Source organism: Microtus oregoni, unplaced genomic scaffold, assembly GCF_018167655.1.
Source record: "Microtus oregoni isolate MIOR12 unplaced genomic scaffold, Mior012 000036F_ref0000092, whole genome shotgun sequence".
NCBI lineage: Eukaryota > Metazoa > Chordata > Mammalia > Rodentia > Cricetidae > Microtus > Microtus oregoni.
In genome coordinates this window covers 1,090,810-1,113,293 of record NW_024543095.1, presented here as the reverse complement: position 1 = coordinate 1,113,293, position 22,484 = coordinate 1,090,810, and the positions used below count along the sequence as shown (strand labels likewise).

At 53.3% G+C, this 22,484-nt stretch overlaps 1 protein-coding gene across 1 annotated transcript in view; it reads right to left on the bottom strand.

The window, feature by feature from the left end:
- Nucleotides 1-22,484, bottom strand: part of LOC121432879 (otoferlin-like) — a 91,920-nt gene that overhangs the window by 7,246 nt on the left and 62,190 nt on the right. Inside the window, exons 10-36 of the mRNA XM_041631041.1 lie at nt 19,101-19,163; nt 18,633-18,717; nt 14,780-14,939; nt 13,675-13,861; nt 13,344-13,530; nt 11,269-11,492; nt 10,732-10,840; nt 9,823-10,003; nt 9,602-9,722; nt 8,877-8,977; nt 8,683-8,773; nt 8,446-8,562; nt 8,065-8,217; nt 7,502-7,691; nt 7,275-7,399; nt 6,737-6,871; nt 6,128-6,289; nt 5,846-5,965; nt 4,836-4,997; nt 4,552-4,714; nt 3,913-4,043; nt 2,852-2,881; nt 2,400-2,531; nt 1,977-2,043; nt 594-736; nt 370-504; nt 36-173 (exon numbers count right to left, since the gene is read on the bottom strand). Coding sequence (XP_041486975.1) covers nt 36-173; nt 370-504; nt 594-736; nt 1,977-2,043; nt 2,400-2,531; nt 2,852-2,881; nt 3,913-4,043; nt 4,552-4,714; nt 4,836-4,997; nt 5,846-5,965; nt 6,128-6,289; nt 6,737-6,871; nt 7,275-7,399; nt 7,502-7,691; nt 8,065-8,217; nt 8,446-8,562; nt 8,683-8,773; nt 8,877-8,977; nt 9,602-9,722; nt 9,823-10,003; nt 10,732-10,840; nt 11,269-11,492; nt 13,344-13,530; nt 13,675-13,861; nt 14,780-14,939; nt 18,633-18,717; nt 19,101-19,163 — 3,612 coding nt within the window. The remainder of the gene's footprint in view (nt 1-35; nt 174-369; nt 505-593; nt 737-1,976; nt 2,044-2,399; nt 2,532-2,851; nt 2,882-3,912; nt 4,044-4,551; nt 4,715-4,835; nt 4,998-5,845; nt 5,966-6,127; nt 6,290-6,736; nt 6,872-7,274; nt 7,400-7,501; nt 7,692-8,064; nt 8,218-8,445; nt 8,563-8,682; nt 8,774-8,876; nt 8,978-9,601; nt 9,723-9,822; nt 10,004-10,731; nt 10,841-11,268; nt 11,493-13,343; nt 13,531-13,674; nt 13,862-14,779; nt 14,940-18,632; nt 18,718-19,100; nt 19,164-22,484) is intronic.

Below are 22,484 nucleotides of genomic sequence, written 5' to 3'. Positions count from 1 at the left end.
GGGCTTTCAGAGAAGGAACGGGAAGGGAGTCTTACCCGGACCACATAGACTCGAACCAGCACGTTAATGGGGTCATTGCTTGGGATGCCTTGAAACATTCCATAGGTGGGGTCGTAGCCAGCTTCTCGAGCTACATCCTCTGGGAGTGGCACTTTGTACACACACAGGGAACCCTGGAGCAAGGCATTGGGCGGGGATGGAAGGCTGCCGGTTGCCAGCTAGCCAATAGTACAGGCCCACACCGTGGTGAGGCCTTAGCCCTTAGCTGCCAGGTCATGGATGGTACAAGGATTGTAGAGGGCAGTGGGAGAGATGCAGGAAAATGAGGTTGTGAGGGGATCAGCATTCAGGCCACGCTCCTTGTCTGACCTTGAACCGACCCACGATGCGTTCCTCTTCCGTGGAGCCATCTTCATCGTCCCCTGTCTTGCCCCGCAGTAGGTTGAAGGTGTGCAGCCAGTCCTCAAAGTTGTCAAACTCTGACTCCAGCTCCTTGGGGTACACCTGGACAGGCCAGGATGTCAGGCCCCATGCCAGCCTCCTGCCCCATCTGCTGCCTCCACCCTGCACCTGGGCAGGATCTGCTCCCAGACCTTAAGCTCATCAATCTTGACTTTTTTCTTCTCAGGAGCCTCCGATCCCTGGACAGAGCCAGGGCTCTGGTTTTTCTTCTTTTTCTCCTCCTTTGAAGCCCTGGACTTCTCTTTGCTCTTCATTGGCCCCTTCGGGCCTGACCCTAAGAAGAGAAGGAGGCCCTAGTCAGCTTAGGTGAGCATGGGGTAGAAAGGGAAAGAGCAGAAAGGCCTGAGATCGAGATCCAGAGTCACTACTTTCCCATTTAATTCAGAGTCTCTCTCTCCCTTTCTCATTGTTTTGTTTTGTTTTGTTTTTTTTTTGAGACAAGATTTGTCTGTGTAGCCCTGGCTGTCTTGGAACTGGCTCTGTAGCCCAGGCTGGCCTTGAACTCACAGAGATCCACCTGCCTCTGCCTCCAGAGTGTGGGATTAAAGGCGTGTGCCACTACTGCCTGACTTTAGAGTCTCCTTGGGTTCCGGAGGTGCAAACTGCAGGCCACGCCTACATAGGTCAGTCCCTACACAGGAAGTAGTCTGCTCTTGGTAGAGTGAGTGGGGAAGGCATTGGATCTGGAGTCAGGGGGCTTGTTTGTGTGGACCTGTGCCCGCCCCCTTTGTTTTCTAGGTTTATATTGATGAGGCTGCTTCCTATTAGTATTTTCCAAGCCGCATCCAATGAGATCCCGGGCATATGCGCCATTGGTGTGCTTAGGAGAAAAGAAGAAATCATTTCTATACTGTCTTCCTTTGAAAAACCGATAACCCCAGTGCTTGGGGAGATGACTCAGAGGGTGAAACAGCTTTGCAAGTGTGAGGGCCTAAGTTTGAACCCCAGGAATTTATGTAAAAGCTGAATGCATAGCAGAAGTGTCTATAAACCCAGAACTCCTATGGGGAAATGGGAGGTAGAGACTGGAGAATTCCTGGACACTCACAGGCCAGCTAGTCTGGTGTACACAGAAGCAGTGAGAGCGCGCGTGCGCGCGCGCGCACTCACACACACACACACACACACACACACACACACACACACCTGTGTAATCAATACTAACATAAAGGCTCTGAGACATCTTGCACCAAAGGAAACCTGCTTAAACCAGCGTTTCCTAAACAGATCTCACCACTGAATCCTTTCTCATCCAGAATAGCCCTGATGCTGTTCCATGGAAAAGGTTATTGAAAATGCTGGGCGGGACAAGCTAGGGATGTCCCTTCCAGCTCAGATAGTCTATGGTTCTGCGTGTCTGTCTGGTGCTGTGGTTGTTGAACTGGTCAGAGTGGAAACTACTGTAGAAGAGGTTCTTAGCTTGATCCTTGGAGCCCAGGCCTGGGAGTAGGGCTGGAAGCAGCAGACATTGTCGTGGATGCCAGGGGTCTGGATGCCAGGGGTTCGGGGCTCACCCTCAGTGGTATCCATTTCTTCCTTCTCTTCTAAGTCAGTTCCAGAGGACTCATGTTGTCGAAGTTGCTGCCAAAACATGATGGGGTTTTCCTGACTCTCCAGGTCACAGCCGGTGGCATGGTCACCTTCGTTTCATGTGTGCATTGCTCAGGGCATTGGTGGCACCCTATCTCTGACTCCCACAGCACCTTGTACGCTATCTGCCTCAGCACACAGATGCAAGAGATCTTTGTGGGACTGATGAGAGGGGACTCAGCCATGAAGGTCAACTGGCTACCAGCCCAAGGAGGGCGGACTCTGAAGGGAGATTTCGAGGAGCTGGTTCTGAGGGTTAGGATAGGAGCTGGAGAAGTGGATGTGATTTAGAGCTGGGGCACCTGCCACCCTTTCCTCCTTCCTCCCAGCTCACATTCGGCTCTCACCTCCTTCATTGTGTCGATGGAGGCAAAATACTTGGACCACCAATCCAGCATGCTCTCATCAGGCTCCTCTTCCTCTGCTTCGTCTGACGCGCCTTTCTTTTTCTTCTTCTTCTTTTCCTTCTCCTCCTCAGCCTGGGAATTGGCAGGGCAACCGTCCATAGGCTCTCCTTCTTTCTTTCGTGGGACCCTGAATGATCTCTTCCCACTCTGGCTATCTGATCCCAGAGAGCCCGCCCCTTGTCATAGTACCAGGGGGCCACCAATGCCATGGAGACAAGGCCTTGGTGCAGAGGATACCATAACCCCGTAAGAACCACAGCCTGCCACTGGCAGCCACAGGACGGGCACTCAGGGAAGGATGGCTAGGTCCAAGAAGTTGGCCTTCTGACCTGGCACTGCTGTAAGTGAATGGCTCTCTTGCCCGAGGGTCCTTGCATAGCTCCACCACTTACCACATCCACCTTGACCACAGCATCGGAAGTCTGTAGAGGGAAGGAACCAAGGAGACAGGACAGGATTTGCCACTGAGAACCCAAGGGAGAGGCAGTGGGCCAGCGCAGAAAGTGAGAAGCCAGGAGCCACGAGGGCGCACACAGGGACCAATGCTTACTTTTCTTTCTTGACCACAAGGCAAGCTTCACACTTACAAGAGCAGGCTGCCCGTTAAGGTGACTAAGGGCCTACTCAAGGCTGCTTCTGCTGTTCTCTCTGGCTTACTAGATCCCTGGCGGCCAGTACCTTAGAATCAGCTGGGGGCTTTTATGAATAACGAGGAGTGTATGGGGAAGGGGTGGGAGCTGGGCAGCAGAATGTTCAAAACTGGGCACCTGGGCAGTGAGCTTTCCAGGCAGTGTTACCTGGAGCTGCAGGACCCATTGTCCTTTCTAGAGACCACTGGCAGCCCCGATTCTATACACTGGCCAGGTCAAGGGAAAAGCACTTTAGACCAGGCCGCAGGAGCTAGGAAATACCCCCAGGCTGTGTGAATCGAGCAAGGTAGAGATCAGGAGCCTGAAAATGTGACTGGGAGGGAGTCCCTCCGTGCTCTGAGCAGAGACGAGGCCTCGGGAGGCTGACTCCAGGCTAGCCCATCCTGCCCTCTCCTATAGACCTTCCTCTGCCAGGTAGACCCCCCTGAAGAACAGGACCTTCCCTATGAAGCTCCTTCCCCAGCCCAGGCTCCTGGGGCGTCACCTGTACAGGCCACACCTCTCTCATAAGCATTTCATTGCCTAGGGGGCGTTTCTGAAGTATGAAACATTGCAGGTCATTGCCTCTAACCATAACTACTTCTCTTGTACATACGTACCATCTGCTCATGTGCAGACACACGTACACTCCTTAGTTCCCCCCCACTTCCAGACAGTTCCATGTGAACCAAGGTTTGTTCTTGATAACTTCACTTAAAGAGTTAAGTCAGAGTTGCACTATCAGGACAGGTCTGCCTGGCTCTCCAATGTGCCACCTGTGTTTGTGTGTCCCCGGCCAGCTGGGAGCTGGCCACTGGCCTTACCGCATCCAACTTCACCATGGTCTCCAGCTTCTTGACGGGCACCTCTGGTTCCATGCTCACTACAACCTCCCCTGTGGGGCGAGAAGAGGGGCCCCCATTGCACAGCACGTGGTAGCCCCGGAGAAGCCTGACTGGACAGACAGACGACAGACAGGAGGAGCAGAGTCACAGTGAGAAGCAGTAAGGTAGGAAGAACGGCCTACGGCAGATTCTGGAGCTTTCTTAGGGCAGAGGGACAGGGCAGATGCAAGAACAAGCTAGGCACAAGGAAGGGAAGTGATCTAGAGAGAGGGATGGACCCTTGTGCATTCAGACAGCAGAACTGAGGTGAGGCCCAGAGGCTATGACCAGCGGGGGACCTGGGTCTCCTCCATCACCTGGGAGAAGAAGCCATCTGCTCTCAGCCTTTTGAGGGCCTGTCGGGACTAGCTGTGGGCCTCAGAGTGAAGGGCAGCCCTGTGCTGCCTTCTCTGACCCTAAGGCTGTCCATCCCCCCACCCCCACTCCAGCCCTGCTACACTGCCACACTGCCCCATAGAGATGCCCTAGAGGAAATCCTACTGGATACTTGAACTGCCCTGTGAGATAGGCCCTTCTAGGAGCTGACTAGAGGCAAGCCTGGGCTTTAGGTGGCCATACCTGTGGTGTTCCAATTGGGGGCTGAGCGGTCTGGGGGTCGGTAGATGAAGCGCCGCAGTGAGCTGACTGCGTGGGAGCCCACCAGGGTGTATCGTCCAAAGGCCCGGCAGTCCACCACTCGGATGTTCAAGGGCGGGTGCAGCAGCTCATTCTCTGGGAGGTCCTGAGAGATGACAGTGACATGCTACAGCCTATGCCTCAGAGAAGGGGCAGAGGAGGTTGGCTAAGGCACGCTGCACTGGTCACACCCAGCCCTGCTAGGCTCTGCTGGCTCCCACACTCACCACTTCAAACCACTTGACCAGGGTATTGAAATTGGGGTTCTTCTTATAATTGTGGATCAGGGATGATTGTACCCCCTTTCCTGCACACTCGATGTCCACCCGTGGTCGGTCCACCTGGGCCAGGTTCACCCTTTTCAAGTCCCTCAGGCCCCAGAACAGCACCTGAGAGCAGGGGGAGGGTGGCTTTGTGAAGGGAGCCCAGGGTGGCTGGGAAGGGTCACCTGAGCAGTAACAGGGTAGGAGGTGGAAGCTAGATCACCACGGGCAGGGGCAGTGCACTAGACTAGGGGCCTATGCCAGTGCTGCTGGCTCCATTCTTGGGCCCTCACTATCCTTTTCTGGCTAGGGGAGCAGGAGTTTGATGGCTTGTGTGGAATGTACACTCATGGCTTTTCATGGGGCAAAGGTCTCAGGGTGACTTGGGCAAAGGTCACACGCAGGGCAGGGAGGTGCACGGAGTCCACACGCACCTCTGTTGTGGAAATTACTTGAACTATGTAAAGAGGTGTTACGTTTGTTTATTCTGAGGAATGTGACTTTAACTGTTGTATTTGTTTATCTTGCACTTACTTAATGATGTAAGAATATGTGTTTAATTGCATAAAGATGTGTTGCATCTGTTTCACCTTGACCGTCTAAGGCACCTGATTGGGCTAATAAAAAGCTGACTGCCAGTAGCTAGGCAGGAGAGGGATAGGTGGGGCTGGTGGGCAGAAAGAATAAATAGGAGGAGGACTCGAGATTAGAGAAGAGTGAGAGGAGAGAAGGAGAAAGAAGAGGGAGAAGGAGAGAGACACACCCAGGGCCAGAAGTCAGGCAACCACCAGCCAGACACAAGAAACAGTGAAAGTAAGATATGCAGAAGGAAAGCAAAAAAGCCCCAAGACAAAAGTTAAGTAAAGAGAAACAGGTTAAGTTAAAGGAGGTAGCCAGAAACGAGCCTAAGCTAGGCCGAGCATTCCTAACTAATAAGTCTCCAGGTCATGATCTGGGAGCTAGTTGGTGCACACCTCCACACGATACTTGCTGAGCACTGGCCGGATTCCCACTGGCACAGGCATGATGGGTCCTCTGTCCATGTCCACTGGGCCATTGATGGGCGGCAGGTCAGCCTTCCCTGATGGCCCAATCTGAGGAACAAGGTCATAAATCATAGTGGCAGGCCCTTTCCCCAGTGAGTTGGTGTCATGAGATCAGAAGCAAAGGGCAGGCCAGAGAGCCCAAAGGCCCTGAGATCTTACTCCTAGCCCCAGCTTTCAAGCCTGCCCCCATCCCCTTCGCCTGCCATTTACCTGTAGCAGCTCAAAGGCAGCCAGGAGGTCCCCGGCCGTGGCATTGCCTCGGTAGATCTGGTAGTACTCAAGCTGGGGCGGAAAGCGAGGCGGGCAGTATGCCTCATCTGCCATCTTCACCAGGGGCTTGGCGAAGGTCCGGCCCATGAAGTCAGCTTTACCCTAACACAACAACACTCTAGCTTTCCCTTGGGCACCTCAACAGTTGAGTTGGCTTATAGGCAGTTAGCCCCTCTTGGAAAGGGTATTATCCTGCTCTCTCCCGCCCCACACCAGAACCTCCATGGCTGCTACAGATTGTGATGAACATAGGTAGGGAGCAGAGCCCTGGAGTGGGGGTGGAGCTGTGGCATAGGGCTTCCTGGTAATGTCTCTGGAAGACATTGGCTTCCGTGTGTTTACCCAGGAGGTGGAAAACATCAGGGTTTTCTCCTGGTCCCCAAGAGGCTCATGGTACAGGAAAAGGATCAGGTTGTGGGTGGCCAGGAGGCACCCGGCAAGCTTGGTCACCAGCCACTCTTCCCAGCACAGAGCTTAGCGCACGGGGAGGGGAGGAACCCGCAGAGGCAGGGTTCACTAGAGGTTGCTGGTGCCGCTGCCCACCCTTACCATGGTGTCCTGGTCATAGATTTCAATGACAATGATGGGGGGATCATCTCGTAACTCATGAGCTTCACCGTACAGCTCCAGGTTGTCAAACACCAGCATCTGGTCCCAAGTGGGACACAATGTCTCATTCAGAACCTGCACCATGGAGTGAGGGGCAGAGAATAAGTGGCGGACACCACTCCTAGTCATGGGCCACAGGGAACCTGTAGGGTGTTTGAGTCCCCTACTTTTCCAGAAATCTGAAAGTCAAGGCTCCTATGAAGTCTGTTCCCAGCGCCTTGCCAAAGTTTTCTTGCCTTGTGGGCATATCTCTAGTCCAAGCTGGTGACTTTTACCAGCCTAGCCAGTTGCCCAAAGGGCTTCCCTCTGAGATCTGGGAAACTAGCAGATCAATTGTATGGCTTTCCGGTGCTCCCAAAGCCAGAGCCCTCTCACCCCGCAGAGCCCCCTCTCCTCAGGGCCCCTCCCCCCTAGCCCCTCCCCTCAGGGCCCCTCCCCTCAGGCCCCTCCCCCAGAGCCCCGCCCCCCAGGCCCTTACCTCCGTGCACTGGCTCTGGTTGATGAAGAAGACGCGGGCAAAGGGATCAGAGAGCCCACTGCTGTCCGCAGCAAAGAGGCTTCGGGCCTGATACATGTGGGCTCGGAGCTGGAAGACTTGCTTCTCTGTGGGGAAGAGTGGGCTGAGCCATGCCATACGGCCCCCGTGGCCCTCTGGGGGTACAAGCTGGGAGAGTGGCCCACTCAGGATGAGGAATCCTCACTCACTGGTGTAGACCAGGCTGATTGGCGGAAAGGAGTGCAGACCCAGGCCTTGGGCTGCTTTGACCTCCTCGAAGCCACAGGGCAGGCCACACAGGAAGTCCTTTCGCTGCTTACTGAGGCCCAGCCACAGGTAGAGCTCCAGCTTGGCCTGTACTGTCCAACCTGCTGAGCCAAAGCCCCTCTTCCCTGGCAGCTGGGGGGCAGGATCGAGGTCACCAAGAGCCTGACAGCTTCCAGGGCCCACAGGGTAAGGGACGCCCGGGGTGGTGTTGAAGCCTCAGGCAGAGTTAGGCAGAGTTGTGCCTAACCCCTTCACTGTATAGATGTGGGGGTGGGAGACTAAGGGATGGACAGAAGGGCGGGGGGGGGGGTGGGGTGGGGGTGGGGGGGGTGGGGGTGGGGGGGTGGGGGGTGGTGGTGGTGGGGGGGGTGGGGGGGGGGTGGGCACCAGCCCTCTGAATACCTGCTAGTTAAGGGCTCCACCCCCTTCCCTTAGGCTTGCCAGACTCAGTGGAGCCTCTACAAGAACCCGCCTTGCCCCACCTAAGTCCCATCCCGGGCAGCACCTTGAGGAAGAGGGTCTTGACTTTGGCGCAGTCCTTGCCCAGTTCCTCCTCCACAATGGAGAAGAGGAGGTCTTTGGAGGGCACCCGGGCATAGGCAATGCGCTTGTTGTTGCTCATCATCCAGATGAACACATCTGGAATGCTGTGCTGGGGCTGCAGCAGAGGAGCAAGGGCACAAGCCAGGGAGAATCAGCTTCAGTGTAGTGGGACCCTGAGCCGGCTGCACCACACTCCTGGGGCTTGGAAGGGAAAGATCCTCATTCCTGGGTCTTCTTTTTCTCCCACTGGGCCTGCTCAGTCTTGTCAATCGTGGCCATCCGAGCGGGGCAGACTTTCACGCTAGCCCCTTTCTATGCTGTCCCTGCCAGTTAGGCCACCCACCTCATCTGCCAGGAAGCGTAGCTTCTGTAGGAAGTTCTGGCATAGCCTCAGCTTGTCCCGTACAGTATGTCGCTTCACTTGGGCCCTCAGGCTCTTGGCCTGCTGTCCCATGCTTTCCTGTTGGGAAGAGTGTAGGAGGAACACTCAGCTTTCGGTGACAGCTTGAGCTATGACATCAAGAACAGACGGCCCCTGTCCATTGACTTCCCTGATCCCGGGGTCCAGCTGTAGCCTCACCAGCTCCCTCATACAGGACTTGAGGCGCTCCCGGTCCAGCTTGGTGCGGGATGAGTGGCCCTGGTCCTTGTCGGAGAGGGAGAGGAAGCGACTGCAGAGGGATGGGTGGGACAGAGCCAGGGCTTAGCCTCCTCTGCGCTGACCTGGCTACAGTGTCCCCTGTCCCACCCTACCGTCCCCATCCATCTTCTCACTGGCAGCCACAGCTCAGTTCCTCCAGCACACCCCGGAGGCGGCGCTCTGGGTAGGACTTCTCCGTTTTGATCATCTCCTGCACGTCATTCAAACCTTCTTCCTGTGAACCAGGGTTTCAGGTGCACTCCGGGCCTCAGCCCTCCTCCTCCCAGATGTCTTTCCCATTTACCCCAGGACAGAGGAACCTAGTAATGTGGGCTTATATATGTCATATATATTATGAAGGAGCCGCCAAGTCCCCAGGTTCTGTTGTAGACACTGGGGACTCTTAGTTATTCATGGGTCCTCAGCTCCTTCAGGAAGAAGGACCCAGGGCTGGGTAGAGGCCTTGTGCATACCTGAACCTTGCCTAGTGGTCTCTGAGAGCCCAGACCTAGAGAGGCAGACCCTTAGACTACTCCAGAGCTCCCGGCCCTGTTGGGTGTCCCCCTTCTCTATTTCAAGAGAGCCTCTAGCTGGGCGGTGGTGGCACATGCCTTTAATCCCAGCACTTGGGAGGCAGAGGCAGGAGGATCTCTGTGAATTCGAGGCCAGCCTGGTCTACAAAGGGAGTTCCAGGACAGGCTCCAAAGCTACAGAGAAACCCTGTCTCGAAAAACCAAAAAAAAAAAACCAAAAAAACAAAAAACAAGAGAGCCTCTAGATAGACAGTCTGTGTTTTACAGGTGAGGCCCCCATACATGCCCGGAATTCCAGATCCCACCACCTCTCGCCTGGCCCTGACCAGCTTATCAGCTATGTGGTCCATGATGTTTGCATTGTAGAGGCGTCGTCTCTGGTCAGGCCACCAACTCTTGATGTAGATGCAGGGCTTGCGCTCCAGGTAGGGCAGGTGAAAGTAGTTCCTGGAGTCGGATGCGGAGGAAGGTTGAGGGATGTTGAGGCGTAGGGTCCTGGGAGGTGAGGGCCAGGGTCACTGGAGCTGACGCAAGTGGCAGGACCCACCTGTCTGTGATCTGGGGCCGCATAGGTGGGGTGGAAGACACTGAGGCCAGGTCTCCGCCTTCATCCCCCTCGTCATCACTGGAGTTCTGAATCAAGTCTACTTCTTCTTCATCCCCAGGCTCCTTCCGGGGCCGAGGCCGCTGGGGCCGCGACATGCCATCGACTTCATTGCCATAGTTTCCTGGACAAAGAGTGGCTTTTAAAGTCCTTTCCTTACTCATTCCCCGCTCCGTCCAGTCCATGTTACTCCTGGAGAGGTAAAGGGCTCCGACAGCACCATCCAGTGAAAGGACCCGTCGCTCATAAGGGAGAGAGTTGGCTCTTTGGTGGAGTGATGGCTGACCCCTCTTATGGTCAGGTACACTCTCAAGAACCAGAGATGCTTCATGAGCATTTGAGGACAGTCAGGGAAACCCATCAATCCGCTCACTGTGCTGGCTGGTTTTGTGTGTCAACTTGACGGCTAGAGCCATCAGAGAGGAAGGCGCCTCAGCTGATGAGATGCCTCCTTGAGATCCAGCCGTAAGGCTTTTTTATTTTCAATTAATGATCAAATGGGGGATGGCCCAGACCATGGTGGGTGGTGCCATCCCTGGGCTGGTGGTCCTGGGTTCTATAAGAAAGCAGGCTGAGCAAACCAGTAAGCAGCACCCTCCATGGCCTCTGCATTAGCTCCTGCCTCTAGGATCCTACCCTGTTTGAGTTCCTGTCCTGACTTCCTTCAATATAAACAGCAATATGGCAGTGTGAGCCAAATAAACCCTTTCCTCCCCACCTTGCTTTATGGCCATGGTGTTTTGTTGCAGCTATAGAAACCCTAAGGCACCCACTCTTTGTAGCCTAGGGTATGTGGCTCACAGTGACAACCCAGAAGCTGGAAACACTTCCCATGATCCCAGTGGCTCTCACCTATGGTCACTTCAAAGGTAATCGGCTTGTCCCCGTTTTTCCGGTCAATCATTGAGGCTTCCAAGAAGGCTCCAAATAGGAAAAATTCTTCCATTCTTCCTGTGCAGCTCTGTGGGGGAGGCAGTTAACACTTACATTGAGTTTTAGTGGGGCAGCAGACTTGGGTCAGGCTCCTAATGTCATAGATAGGCATCTGGCTGACAGTTGGGGTGTGTCCTACTCAGTTCTGGGTCTGGGAAGTCTGGACTCAAGTCCCCAGCCTGGTTGTTCTTGAGAGAATGGCTAGCTCTATAGCTACAAGAATAGCCATGGCTGAGAAGAGGAGCAGAGGCGGGGTGCCATCTTGGTTGCTGGTGTCTATAATGGAATCTTGGTGTAGCGCATAGTCAATAGTAGGTGAGGACTGAGGTCTTGCAAAAGGGCCAGATGAGGGCCCCTGAGTAGACAGCGCAGCTCTAGGGAAAAACTAGAACTCTGCTGGCGTGTTGAGGAGAGGATCCAGTGAGGGACCTGGACCCAGCACAGCCTTGCCCTCACCTCCGAGACAGGTGTGGCCTGTTCCACCTGCACTTCTGTGGAGCTGGTGAGCTCTGGGTTGGAGGTGTCCAGGATCTCCACAGCCAGTCCCAGCATGAGGCGGGCACGGAAGGACACACCCTCCCCCAGGCCCTCGTTCAGGTCCTGGTGTTCGTCCAGCAGTGTGTAGTTGCGCGTGGAGCCGTACATGTTCACCCAGGCTGGGCCAAGCGTGGGCAGGAAGCCTGTGTCAGTGAGGGGAGGTAGAAAGATTGTGTCCTATCCAAGGCTCACTCAGGAGTCAGGGATCCTTGTGGACTTGGCTATTGGGTGCTAGGGAGGTGTGGGGCAGTTTTCTCACTCATGCCTATATGGCGTGCCTTCTGGTATCTTATTCTCTGCAGGAGCCTTGGCAAGGTGTGTGGGATAGAAAGCCAGACTCCTGTTTTCCATTGCTGTAGGCACCACCTTCAGACAGGTGCCAACTCTTCCCACACTCCACAACATGGATCCTCCACTCTTGGTTTTATTTCTAGATAAAGGATGCCCATCTATCCTGCCTGTCCTGCTCAGGGGACCTTCCCTCCTCTCTGTGTTCTCTTGATTATTTATGGGTCCCCAGCTCCATCAGGAAGCAGCAGCTTGGGCTGTGACCACAGTGGGTGGCTGATCAGGACCTTGGGGGTGAAACAGCCTCATTTTCTGTATCTGTCACCAGTCAGTTCTCTTGTGCTCAGGATTTGTTGGGGCTTGCCTTATGTGAATCTAATTCGTCTTTATGTCTTTTCCTCCCTCCCTCCCTCCCTCCCTCCCTTCCTTTCTTGTCAGAATCTGAATGTGGGCCCGCACTTTAAATCCTAGCAGGCAGATCTCTTTTAAGTTCAAAGCCAGCCTGGTCTACATGATAAGACAAACAAACAAACAAACAAAACAAAACTCTTGTGTGTGTGTGTGTGCGCGCGCGTGCGCGCGCCGCGCGTGTGTGTATGTGTGTGTGTGCACTGTGTGTACATGGAGGCCAGTTTTTGATGTCATTCCTCAAGCACTGTTCTTTTTTTTCTTTTTTGAGACAGGGTTTCTTAGTGACCCGGAACTTGGCAAGTTGGCTAGATTGGCTGGGATTCAGGGAGCCCAGAGATGTGCCTGTTTCTGCCTCCCCAGTGCTGGGATTACAAGCCCATGCCATCATGCCCTATTTTTTTTTAAACAATAGTTTCTGAGGATTGAACTCATTCTCACAAACTATTTCCTCAGCTCTTATATTTAATTTTTGTTTTGTAAACACAGCATTAAAAATTGAGATATAATTCATTGATTAAATTTGGCATTTAAAGTATATATTTGGTGGCTAGAGTGTGTTCAGTAGGTTGTACACCCGTTGTCATGGTCTAGCACACCCTGAAGGAGCCCCACACCCTGAGCAGGTGTTCCCGGCCACCCTCTCTTTGTTCCCGAAGCACCAGTCTATCGTCTGAGTCTGAATTCATGGCTTCTGGGTATCTCCTGGATGCAGAACTGCACCGTGGGCTGTTGTTTCTTCTGTTCTATTGTTTCCCACTGTTCTGGTCATTTGGTATCCTCTCTCTCTCTCTCTCTCTCTCTCTCTCTCTCTCTCACACACACACACACACACACACACACACACACACACACACACACACATTCTTTCTCTCTCTCTCTCTCTCTGATTCCCCCAGGGACATGAGGAGGGTTAGGAGTGGCATCTCGTCTCACTGTGTCCTTGTGCCCGGCATCGTTCCCAGATTCTGGGGTACGGTCAGTCCCCACAGGTGCTCACCAGTACTAGTGAGAACTCGGAGATTACATTTACAGAGTGTGTGCACTGTAACATATGATAGTTCTTGTTGTCACTTGGCCAATGGGAAAACGGGTGCAAAGGCAACATAGCTAACTGCTAATCCAGTCAGCTCCGAGCAGTTATTACATCCTCCCTTTCCTTGAGGGAGGGGTTACAGATAAGACCCTTCGATCTCTGTCTGGCCGAGGTCCGGAGGTGGTGTAAGGGAAAGGGGCCTCATCTGCTCCTTCCTTCATGTCCCTTCTTGCCCCGGATACACCCATGCCAGGCTGCTAACCTTTGTCTCCATCGTTGGAAATCTTGCGCAGGTCAATAAAATGGGTGCCAATGGCCACGTCATTGACCTTGTCGGAGTCTCGGATCTGCACCTTCATGCGTTTGCAGAGTGGGGGAAACAGGTCTGTAAAGACGACCTGCTCATTCCACAGCGGCTCGTAGCTGCTCTTCTGCACCGAAGTTTTGCCCTGGTGAGATGAAGTCACGGCTAGTGTGTTCTGTGTGCATTCCCAGTTGGAGGTTCCAGGTTTCTCCTGGTGTGCCTCTTCCTCCCATCCACCGCCTGTTCTTTAAGCCCATCATCCCATCCTTTGGAATTTCCATCCCAGTACCTTCTGGCCAGCAAAGAAGACTTGCACGTAGGGGTCAACGAGATCCTTGTTCTCCCCAATGAAAGCCTTCTTCACGTTGGCCATGAGGCTGGTGTTCATCCGGGGCAGTCCCTCTGCCCGGTAAATTTTCACATAGAACCGGGCCCATTGACGTTCTGCGGGCACACCTTCCGGGAGCAGCAAGTTCCTGTGAGAAGCAGGCAGCACATCAGATCCACCATGGACCAGGCTTAGACAATCCGCTTTGCATCTTAGGTCCTTAGACCCAAGCTATTCAAGGAGTATGACAGGAGGAGAGGTGGAGAGGGAGATGAGACAGAGCAAGTGCATGCTTGCACATGTGTGTTCTCTGTCTTGTATGTGTGGGCGTGCATGCATGCGCGTACACACACACACACACACACAGGCCTGTATCTCCCTGGGGCCCAGCATAATCTGTGAAGGACAGCTTCAGAGGACCCACACTTTTATTAAGGACACTAATTCGTGGTGCCTATCCACTTTTAGGATTTTGGGAAAAGCTTCCCATCTCATCAAGATTCAGCTTCCTCCACATTAAAGTGGCAATGATATGAATAGCCACTTCCCAGGAAGTGCTTTGTATACGGTAATGGAGGATGCTAATCATGACATCAACTCTCAAATCTTTTTGCCACCTTTCTCCCCATGACAAAAGCTTCTCAGGGGCCAGTCTCCTCCCCCAGCCCGTGGGAGACCAGGCTCACTGGATCCCAGCACATTTTGAGAGTCCAGATGATGTCCTGGAGTGTTTCTCAGCAGCCCTCACCCGCTGCTAAGATTGGCACACTGAATGCCATCTCTCTGCTGCCTGAGTGCATGGCACTGGAACCCTCGGGCCCTGGCAGCAGTAGGTGCCAGCATCTCCTCGTTCCACCCGCTTTCTCAGTTGGAAATCTGATGCCAAAGCACTGCCCTCTGTTAACTCAGCGGCCACACTGCCCTGAGCCCTGGGGGAGAGACTGGCAGGGTGGATCTTGGAAGTAAGGGGGTGATGGCAAGAACTCTGGGTTCAGGCCTCTTCAAGAACTTCCTTTTGGAGGATGGAAGGGTTGTATGCAGGCTCTAGGGGAGATGGGGGCCTCACCCCTCGATGTCATCCTCGTCTGTTTCGTTGGCCTTGTGGGGTGTCTTGATGTTGTCTCCCTTGCCCACCACAGCGACATCGCACTTTACGTAGCCCTTCAGCCCGGCAGAGATGTCATCGGGGTCCGACAGGATGGCCCACTTGTGATGGAACTGGTGTTCTGCAGTGGCGAGGAGGGTCATTGCACTTGTCATCCCCATCCCAAGCCAGGCCATGGGACATCCAAGCTGAGGACCTGCTAGGCTTTGCAAGCTCAAGGCTACAGGCTCAAGAGACTTGGGGCCACAGCTCTACTCGCACCCACCCAGTGAAGACAGAGAGCCTCCGTAGCTAGGCACGTCCCTACCCAGGAGCGTATTTCAGGACTCCAAATTGCTTCCAAGTCAGTTTCTCAGCTTGCCGTCTCTCGTCTGGTCCCTGCTACAGTGGGCCCCACATAAGTCCTACTAAAATAGAGGTTCCTCTTATCATGCCCCTCCTTTTCAATCCTTTTGAGTTCCCCTGCATCTTGAGGTGAAGTCCAAAGGTTTGGCAAGGGAGTCCTGCTAATCTCTTCCCTGCTTGGTTCTGCCACCCCAGCACGGTTCAGACAAAGTGCTCACTGCCTCTTGAGCCTGCTCCGGGCCAGACTCTAGGACACTGTGTCTTCCCAAATGCTCCACCTTCCTTCTCTTCCTTGTCTAGCTGGAAAATGGCTTCTTGTGTCCCTGCAGCCTCCTCTGACTACTTCAGAGGGATGGGTCTGACCCCTTGGTGCTCTCAGGGCCCTGTGTACATGCCTCCCACCTCATGGCACATCTATACACTGCCTGTCTCCATGTTTAAACAGAGATTAGCAGTGTGTCTCTCTAGTGTCCCCAGGACTCAGGACAGTATGGAGAAAAGTACAATGTCAGCGAAGGAGGCATTTTAAGAAGATCTGCCCCACTGGGGTGATTTTAAAGCTAGTGAGCTGGTACCGGGTGGGGATACCTTCTTAATAGTATTCTGCAGGTACTGAAACCTCCAGGGGCTCAGAATGTCCCTCCTTTTATACTTGTGTCCTGCAAGGTTCTGACCCCAGTGGGAAAAGTGGGAACCTTGAGATGAGGTTGGGGAAGGGAGCAGAACCCAGCCTGAGTGTGTGGGTCAGCTGGTCCAGCTCTCAGGAGAGCTAAAGCCATGGTAATATCAAATGAGGTTCAAGGGCAATGAGAAGCCAATAAGCCTTAGTGCTTGAAGTCACTGGAGTGACTTCTGCTGAGCTGGAGGCCTCAGGAAGAGGATGCCATAAATCCCCAGAACCTCATGGTTCTGAGCCGAGAGAGGAAGGAGAGGTAACAGGATGGGTGGGAAGATGAACAGTGCCGAGCGGGTGCCTGCTGGCCTCGGGGCAGAAATGGGTAGAAGGAACTGTTGGCTGTGGATAAGGGAGTGGATGCTTGTAGGGATGGCTAGATTGGCAGGCATGGATGTGGTTGGGTGAAATTGGGTGGTGGAGGGATAGCAAGGAAAGAATAAGATTTGGGTAACACAAAATTTACCTTCAAACCTAAAAGTGATCTGAAAACAAACCTGAAAGCATGGGTGAAGATTACAGGTGACAAAGAATACAGATGACAGATTTGGGTCTGACCTACATGAATGAAACAGTCACCTAAAACACAGGTGGTGAGTAGCCCACTTCTGGCTAGATGACCATCAGGGATGCAGCTGAGGGGCACCCCTGTGGGATACCCACCGGATTTATGGCCTCTGAGGGTCTTATAGAGTGGACGCTGTAATCTCTAGCTGGAGATACAAGGGAAATAGGAGACCCAACTCCAGGGCTTTGTCTAGGCCTGGCTCTCTCACACCTGTGGCTGAGGAGGTCTGGCTGTGAAAAGGCCAGCCACTCTGGCCTCTGTGACTACAGCCCATCTCCAGCAGAGGGCAGCAGTGAGCAATTTCCTGCACCTGCAGTCAAGCCAAACTTCGGAGAGACCTTTAAAGGACAAGCCCTGCCTTTGTGGGGCTCAGAGGCAGACTCTGTGGGAGCAGTAGGTGTGGGAGTGGGTTGCCCTGTGCTCAAGGCCCATGAAGGCCTGAGCTCAAGTTCTATCTGTCATTTACTCTGCCGGTAGTTTTGGACCAGCAATTTAAGCTTGGAGAGTCTCGGTTTCCTTACAGTCAGATGGGAACAATGGATTGGGAAGTTAGACCTGCAGGAATGTATCTGACCCAGTTTCTGAGCCTACCACCCTCCTCCGTAACAGCAGCGTTTTCTCAGCCAGAACTCAGTCACCAAGGGTGTATACTAAGATCTCTACTGACTTTCCACCCCCTCCCCATCCTGGCTGAAGGCCTTGCTGTTGCCCAGTCTAGAGATGTTATCACCGGAGAGGCTGGGGGCAGCACTCAAACCTATGGACCATGGCTGGGCATGTTTCCTGGGAAGCAGGAGTCCCGCCCAGTCCTTATCTGGAGCCCCCAAGCCTGTGTGGGGCAGTGGAGAGGCCTGGGCACCAGGAGATCAAACACTTCTTACACGGGGTGAGTCCCCTCATCCCTTCATGCCAGTCAGTCTTTCTTTTCATTGATTCCAGTTAGAGAACTTGTTATGTAGCTAAGGATGACCTTGAACTTCTGATTCTCCAGCCTCTACCCGCTAGGGCTGGAATATAGCTATGCACCACCACACCTGATTTCATAGTGCTGAGAATTTAGCTCAGTCCTTTGGGTGTGCCAGGCAGGTACCCCATTATTTAACATACACCCCCAGTCTATCTGTTTGTATTAACAGTACTGACTAGATGCTTAAAGACCTCACACATCTGGAAGGTTTTGGTCTGTGAGTTCATGTGCATAGCCTTAGATACTAGATTCACATTTCCTGATGTAAGCCACCTTGCCAGTGGGCACCAGCCACCAGAAAGCGCAGACCGCCTCACCTCCTTGTTAGAGTCACCTTGGAGGCCCTTCCCCCATTTCTTCTTGCTCACTGGTTCCTCTGTAAAGTGGGAAGGGATGTTATTGTGTGTCTAACTACTTTGTGAGGGTCAAATGAGACAATGTGGGATGAAATTGTATTGTCACCTCAAAGAGCCCAGTAGGGTGACTATTGACTTCTGAACAGTTCCATTTCCGGGGCATGGATATCCCCAATTGACCGTGTAATGACAAACCTTCTAGACCATCACCTGATGCACCCTTCACAACTCTACACGGTGTTGGCTGTCGGCACCTGTGGAGTGATCAGTCAGACACAGCTCCTCCCACCATGGCTGTTCCTCGGGGGGCCTGGGTCCCTTGTGAAAAGTGGTTTTAGAGCCCATGTCCCCCAAAGTTGCTGTATTACACTCGCTATCTATCGTCACATTTAGATTGGGTGGTGTGACTTTATGGGTTCTCTGGAACCCATGCCCTGGGTCCCCCCAATTAGATGATTAGCTGAGCCAAACCCTGGCACATCTGTGAGCCCCAGCCTCTTAATTGCCAGAGAGGGGCTTTGTAAGGATGGCAGGGCTTTTGTTTTGTTTTTGTTTTCTGCTCAGCAGATGCCAGCCAGAGGCAGTGGTGGGCAATGCCCTCATCTGACACCAGAGAAGTGATGCTCTCGGGTGCACATGTATTTAAGCTTCCTCCTCTCTGGACTACGATTCCCAGATCCCCCGCCCTGTAATGACTAAGCAACTAACAGACATGGTGCACACGGCACGCACATCTGTGTGTAGAGTGCACACCACTCCACCGCCACCCCTATGGCTGCATACGAATGGCCAGTGGAATGTACCTATGCTCCTGGATGGATGAGCTGGGAACTGATACAGCAGGAGGGACCCCGTTCGTTGCTTCTGGAGATGTGTGCATCGTCCCTTCTTAGGGGTTTACTCACCAGGCTGGGAGTATACGGTCCCCACATCCATTTTGAAGGAGCCCACCAGGGTGCCGCTTCGAAGCAGATTCTTAGAATGGATCACCTTCAGGGCAGAACCACCAGCAGCCAGTTAGGCTGGGCGGGGAGAAGCCTTTGCGGGCTGGGGGTACGGGCAGGGCTCACTGTTGATAGTGTTAACTCTGACTTTCTTTGGATCCACGTTTCAGAGTAAAGTGGGAAGATATTTGGCAGATGACAAGCTGGTTTGCTGAAGCTCAGCACCAGCCCCTCCCACCCTACACCATGCGCCGCCCCTCCCCCCCCAGTTATGTATAAGTGAGTAGGTTTTACACTCTGTAGAGGGAACCAGCTGAGGGGGCGAGAGGGGCCAGAATCCATTCCGTGCTATCTGCTGTGTTACGAACAGCCGGTTACAGGGTTGTGTGGAGATCCAGCATAAGCCGGAAGCAGCTGCTCTCCACTCACCGAGATCTTGATGATCTTGTCAAACATGACATCAGGAGAGACGTGGAAGTCGAAGACGAAATACTAGAGGGGGAAGGATGCAGAGTGATGTCACTGGTGGCTGCTTCCTCCTAGCAGTGCCTGCCTATATCCCACTGTTTCCCATGAATCTCAAAGCTCACAGGAGCAGGAGTGCTGAGCCACTGGGTCCTGGGAGTCTGAGTGGATAAGAAGTCGAGCCCCATTTCCTAAGTTTGGTCTTTTGCTGCCAGGGGGTGGGATAGTCCACTTAATGCCCGTGTTCATGCCGCAGGCTGCCCCCCACATTTGTAGATGACATCATGCTATAATGTCAAAAAGTGGTTCAGGGTGGGACTTAGGTCAGGGGTCAGGGCAGGGGTCAGGGCTCAGGACACAGGGCTCTATGAAGCAGCAGACTTTCCTGGTGGGTTGAGAAAGCCATGGCAATTTAGGAAGCTAGGGAGAAGGTTCGAGAGAGACCATGAAGCAGGAGAGTGCCGTGAGAGCTCCGGGGAAGGAGGAAGGAGATGAGAATGTGGCAGAGAGAGAGGATGGGGTCAGCTCACACATCCACAGTGAATGGAGGAGTTAATAAGAGATAGCTAGAGACCCAGCTGGGAGCGGAGAAAGCCCTGTTTAGGTGGGGGTGACAGACCCCAGTTCCTGTCCTGGGGTATCCATGGTGAAAAGTGGTTTTAGAGCCCATGTCCCCCAAAGTTGCTGTATTACACAACATGAGGTGTCCTGGTTGTGCTCACAACATTCTGCGGGAAAGTGTCACATGGGCCAGGGAGAAAGAGTCAGAAGGCAGGCGAAAACAGAATTGGGGTCTTGGTACAACGCTTGGTCCTTTGGGTTGATGAAACAAACAGGAGGGTCCATAGCAAAGGTGATGGGTGGGAACTGGGTGGGAGGAGGGGCAGTGGTCACGGGCTGGCCAGGTGGACCACATGTGCACGTAGTGAAGGGGCCTTGTGTTGGTCCATGTGTGGCCAGGACAAATGGGAGGACAAAAATCACGAGCCTTCCCTTCCTAGGCAGGCTTAAAGCCATGCTAGTGAGCTGCCAGCCCACAAGAACTGGACCAGGCCTATGGAAGGACGGAGCTGGCTAAGCTGGAGCCAGACCCCATGTGCTCTGAGCTGGCTAGAGTCACAATTCTTGTATTTTCTGAGCATGAATGAGTCTTTCTTCGGATTGCTTAGAGAGCCGCTAAGTCAGCTGAGGGTTCCTACCAGCCTCTGCTGTTCTAGTGGAGACAAAGGTAGATCCCTACATCCTAGAGAACTTTCCAGAAACAAGGCATCCCCATGGCTGGAAGGATGTTTGTGGTGATTTGAATGGAAATGACCCCAATAGATGCACTGGGAATGGCATTATTTGAAAGAATTAGGGCGCGTGGTCTTGTCAGAGTAAGTGTGGCCTTCCTGGAGGAAGTGTGTTACTGTGGGTGGCCTTTGAGGTTTCAAAAACCCAAACGGGGCCCGGTGTCACTCTCTCTTCCTGCTGCCTGCTGATCCAGATGTAGAATCTCAGCGCCTCCTCCAGCACCATGTCTGCCCGCATGCCACCATGCTTCCTGCCATGGTGATGGACGAAACCTGATGTGGGATTCCTCTCTGTATGCTGTGACTATGTTTTATTACTATTGGTTAATAAAGACTCTTCTTTGGGCCTATGGCAGGGCAGAATAAAGCCAGGTGGAAAATCAGAACAGAGATATAAAAAGTAGGCAGAGTCAAGGAGATGCCAGGTAGCTGCCAAAGGAGACAGACACCCCAGAACCTTACCAGTAAACTATGAGCCTTGTGGTAAAATATAAAATAATAGGAATGGGTTAATGGGTTAATTTAAGATGTAAGAGTCAGTTAATAAGAAACCTAAGCTATTGGCCAAGCAGTGTTGTAATTAATATAGTTTCTGTGTGATTATTCGGGTCTGGGTGGCTGGGAAATGAACCAGCAGTCTCCGACGACATAAACCTCTGAACTGAAAGCCATCCCCAAATGTTTTCCTTTATAGAAGGTGCTTTGTCTTTCTTGGTCATGGTGCCTTTTTTCAGATAGTGACCCTATGATGTTTTTCACTGAAGAGGAAACGAAGGGAAAGAGACCATTCCTGGGGCTGCAAAGAGTCACAGAAATATAACGTAGGGGGTGGGCTTAACTGGGGGTGAGCTTACTTCCCAGGGGACATTTGCCAGCACCTGGGAATATTTAGTAGCTACCGCTAGGAGGCTTGTTATTGGCATTTTGTAGCCTCGGTACCTGGGTCAATCCAGAATTCCACTCATCCAAATGGTTGAGTTTAAGAAACCCTACTTTAGAGGAAAGAGAGAAACAAGCACTTAGCAAATGCTCCCTCATTTCAGCAAGAGCCCATTTAACAGTGTTACTGAGTCTTCCGTGTCCCTGCAGGTTCTGAGCTGGGAGAGCAATGAGGGAAACCTGGAGACCTGCAGCCCCTCATCTGCCAGGGGATAAAACCATGAAGAACCAACCACAGGAACAACTGTGAACCTTGGTGCTCACAGGGAGGAGGGTGGGCTGCTCTACGGCAAGGCCATTGGGGCTGGATCCTTGCAGAGACAATACGAGTCCGCTAGGGGCCCATAGAGCCAGGCAGCTACTTTGGAGGGAGTAAGCAAGTCAATGGAAACTTGAGGTACATGGGCCTGATGCAAGGTGAACCTTCAAGTCAGCCAAACCTGGCTTCACCACTATCAAATAACCCCAGAGAGTCACCAGGGCTCCTCTCCACAGTCGCCACAGAAAAATGGACCTTTATCTAGAGCGGAGGTTTTCCAGTCAGGAATGTCTCCTGTCCAGCTTGGATGTCCCGATTCCACCCAGGACTGGTGGGCTCTTGAGCAGTGATGTCCTGCCCTGGGGGGGGGGGGCGGTATGGGACACCAGCTCAGAACACTGTAACCCGTGGTTACACATGAGTTTGGTCAAGCTTGAGTTGAAATGCTGAAGGGTTTCTGGGTTCTGCACTGCACAACTGGAGGCCCCACAGCTGCCTTGAGGACACCCTCCTTTGAGCTAGCCCAGCTCCCCTTGCTAACTGAAGTCACGGGGATAGACAGACCAAGTGTTCCCTCTAGGACAGAGTTTGGGACACCCAGGCTTCTAGATATTTGCAGTGTGCTCAGGCATCAGGGGGAGGCCTGGCCACCTCCTCCAAATCTAATCATGATGGGGTCCCATCTGGAGTCCAACAGTCAGTGTGGGCCTTATCCCATCCACAGCCCCATGGGGGCGGTGGGAAGGCCCTTCCTGACCTCAGGCCTCAGTTATCTCCTCTGTAAGATGGGGAGACGGAACTGGTAAGGCTCTAAGGGGCATCACCCTCCGTGTGGTCTCAAGTGGAGGGGACAGCAGC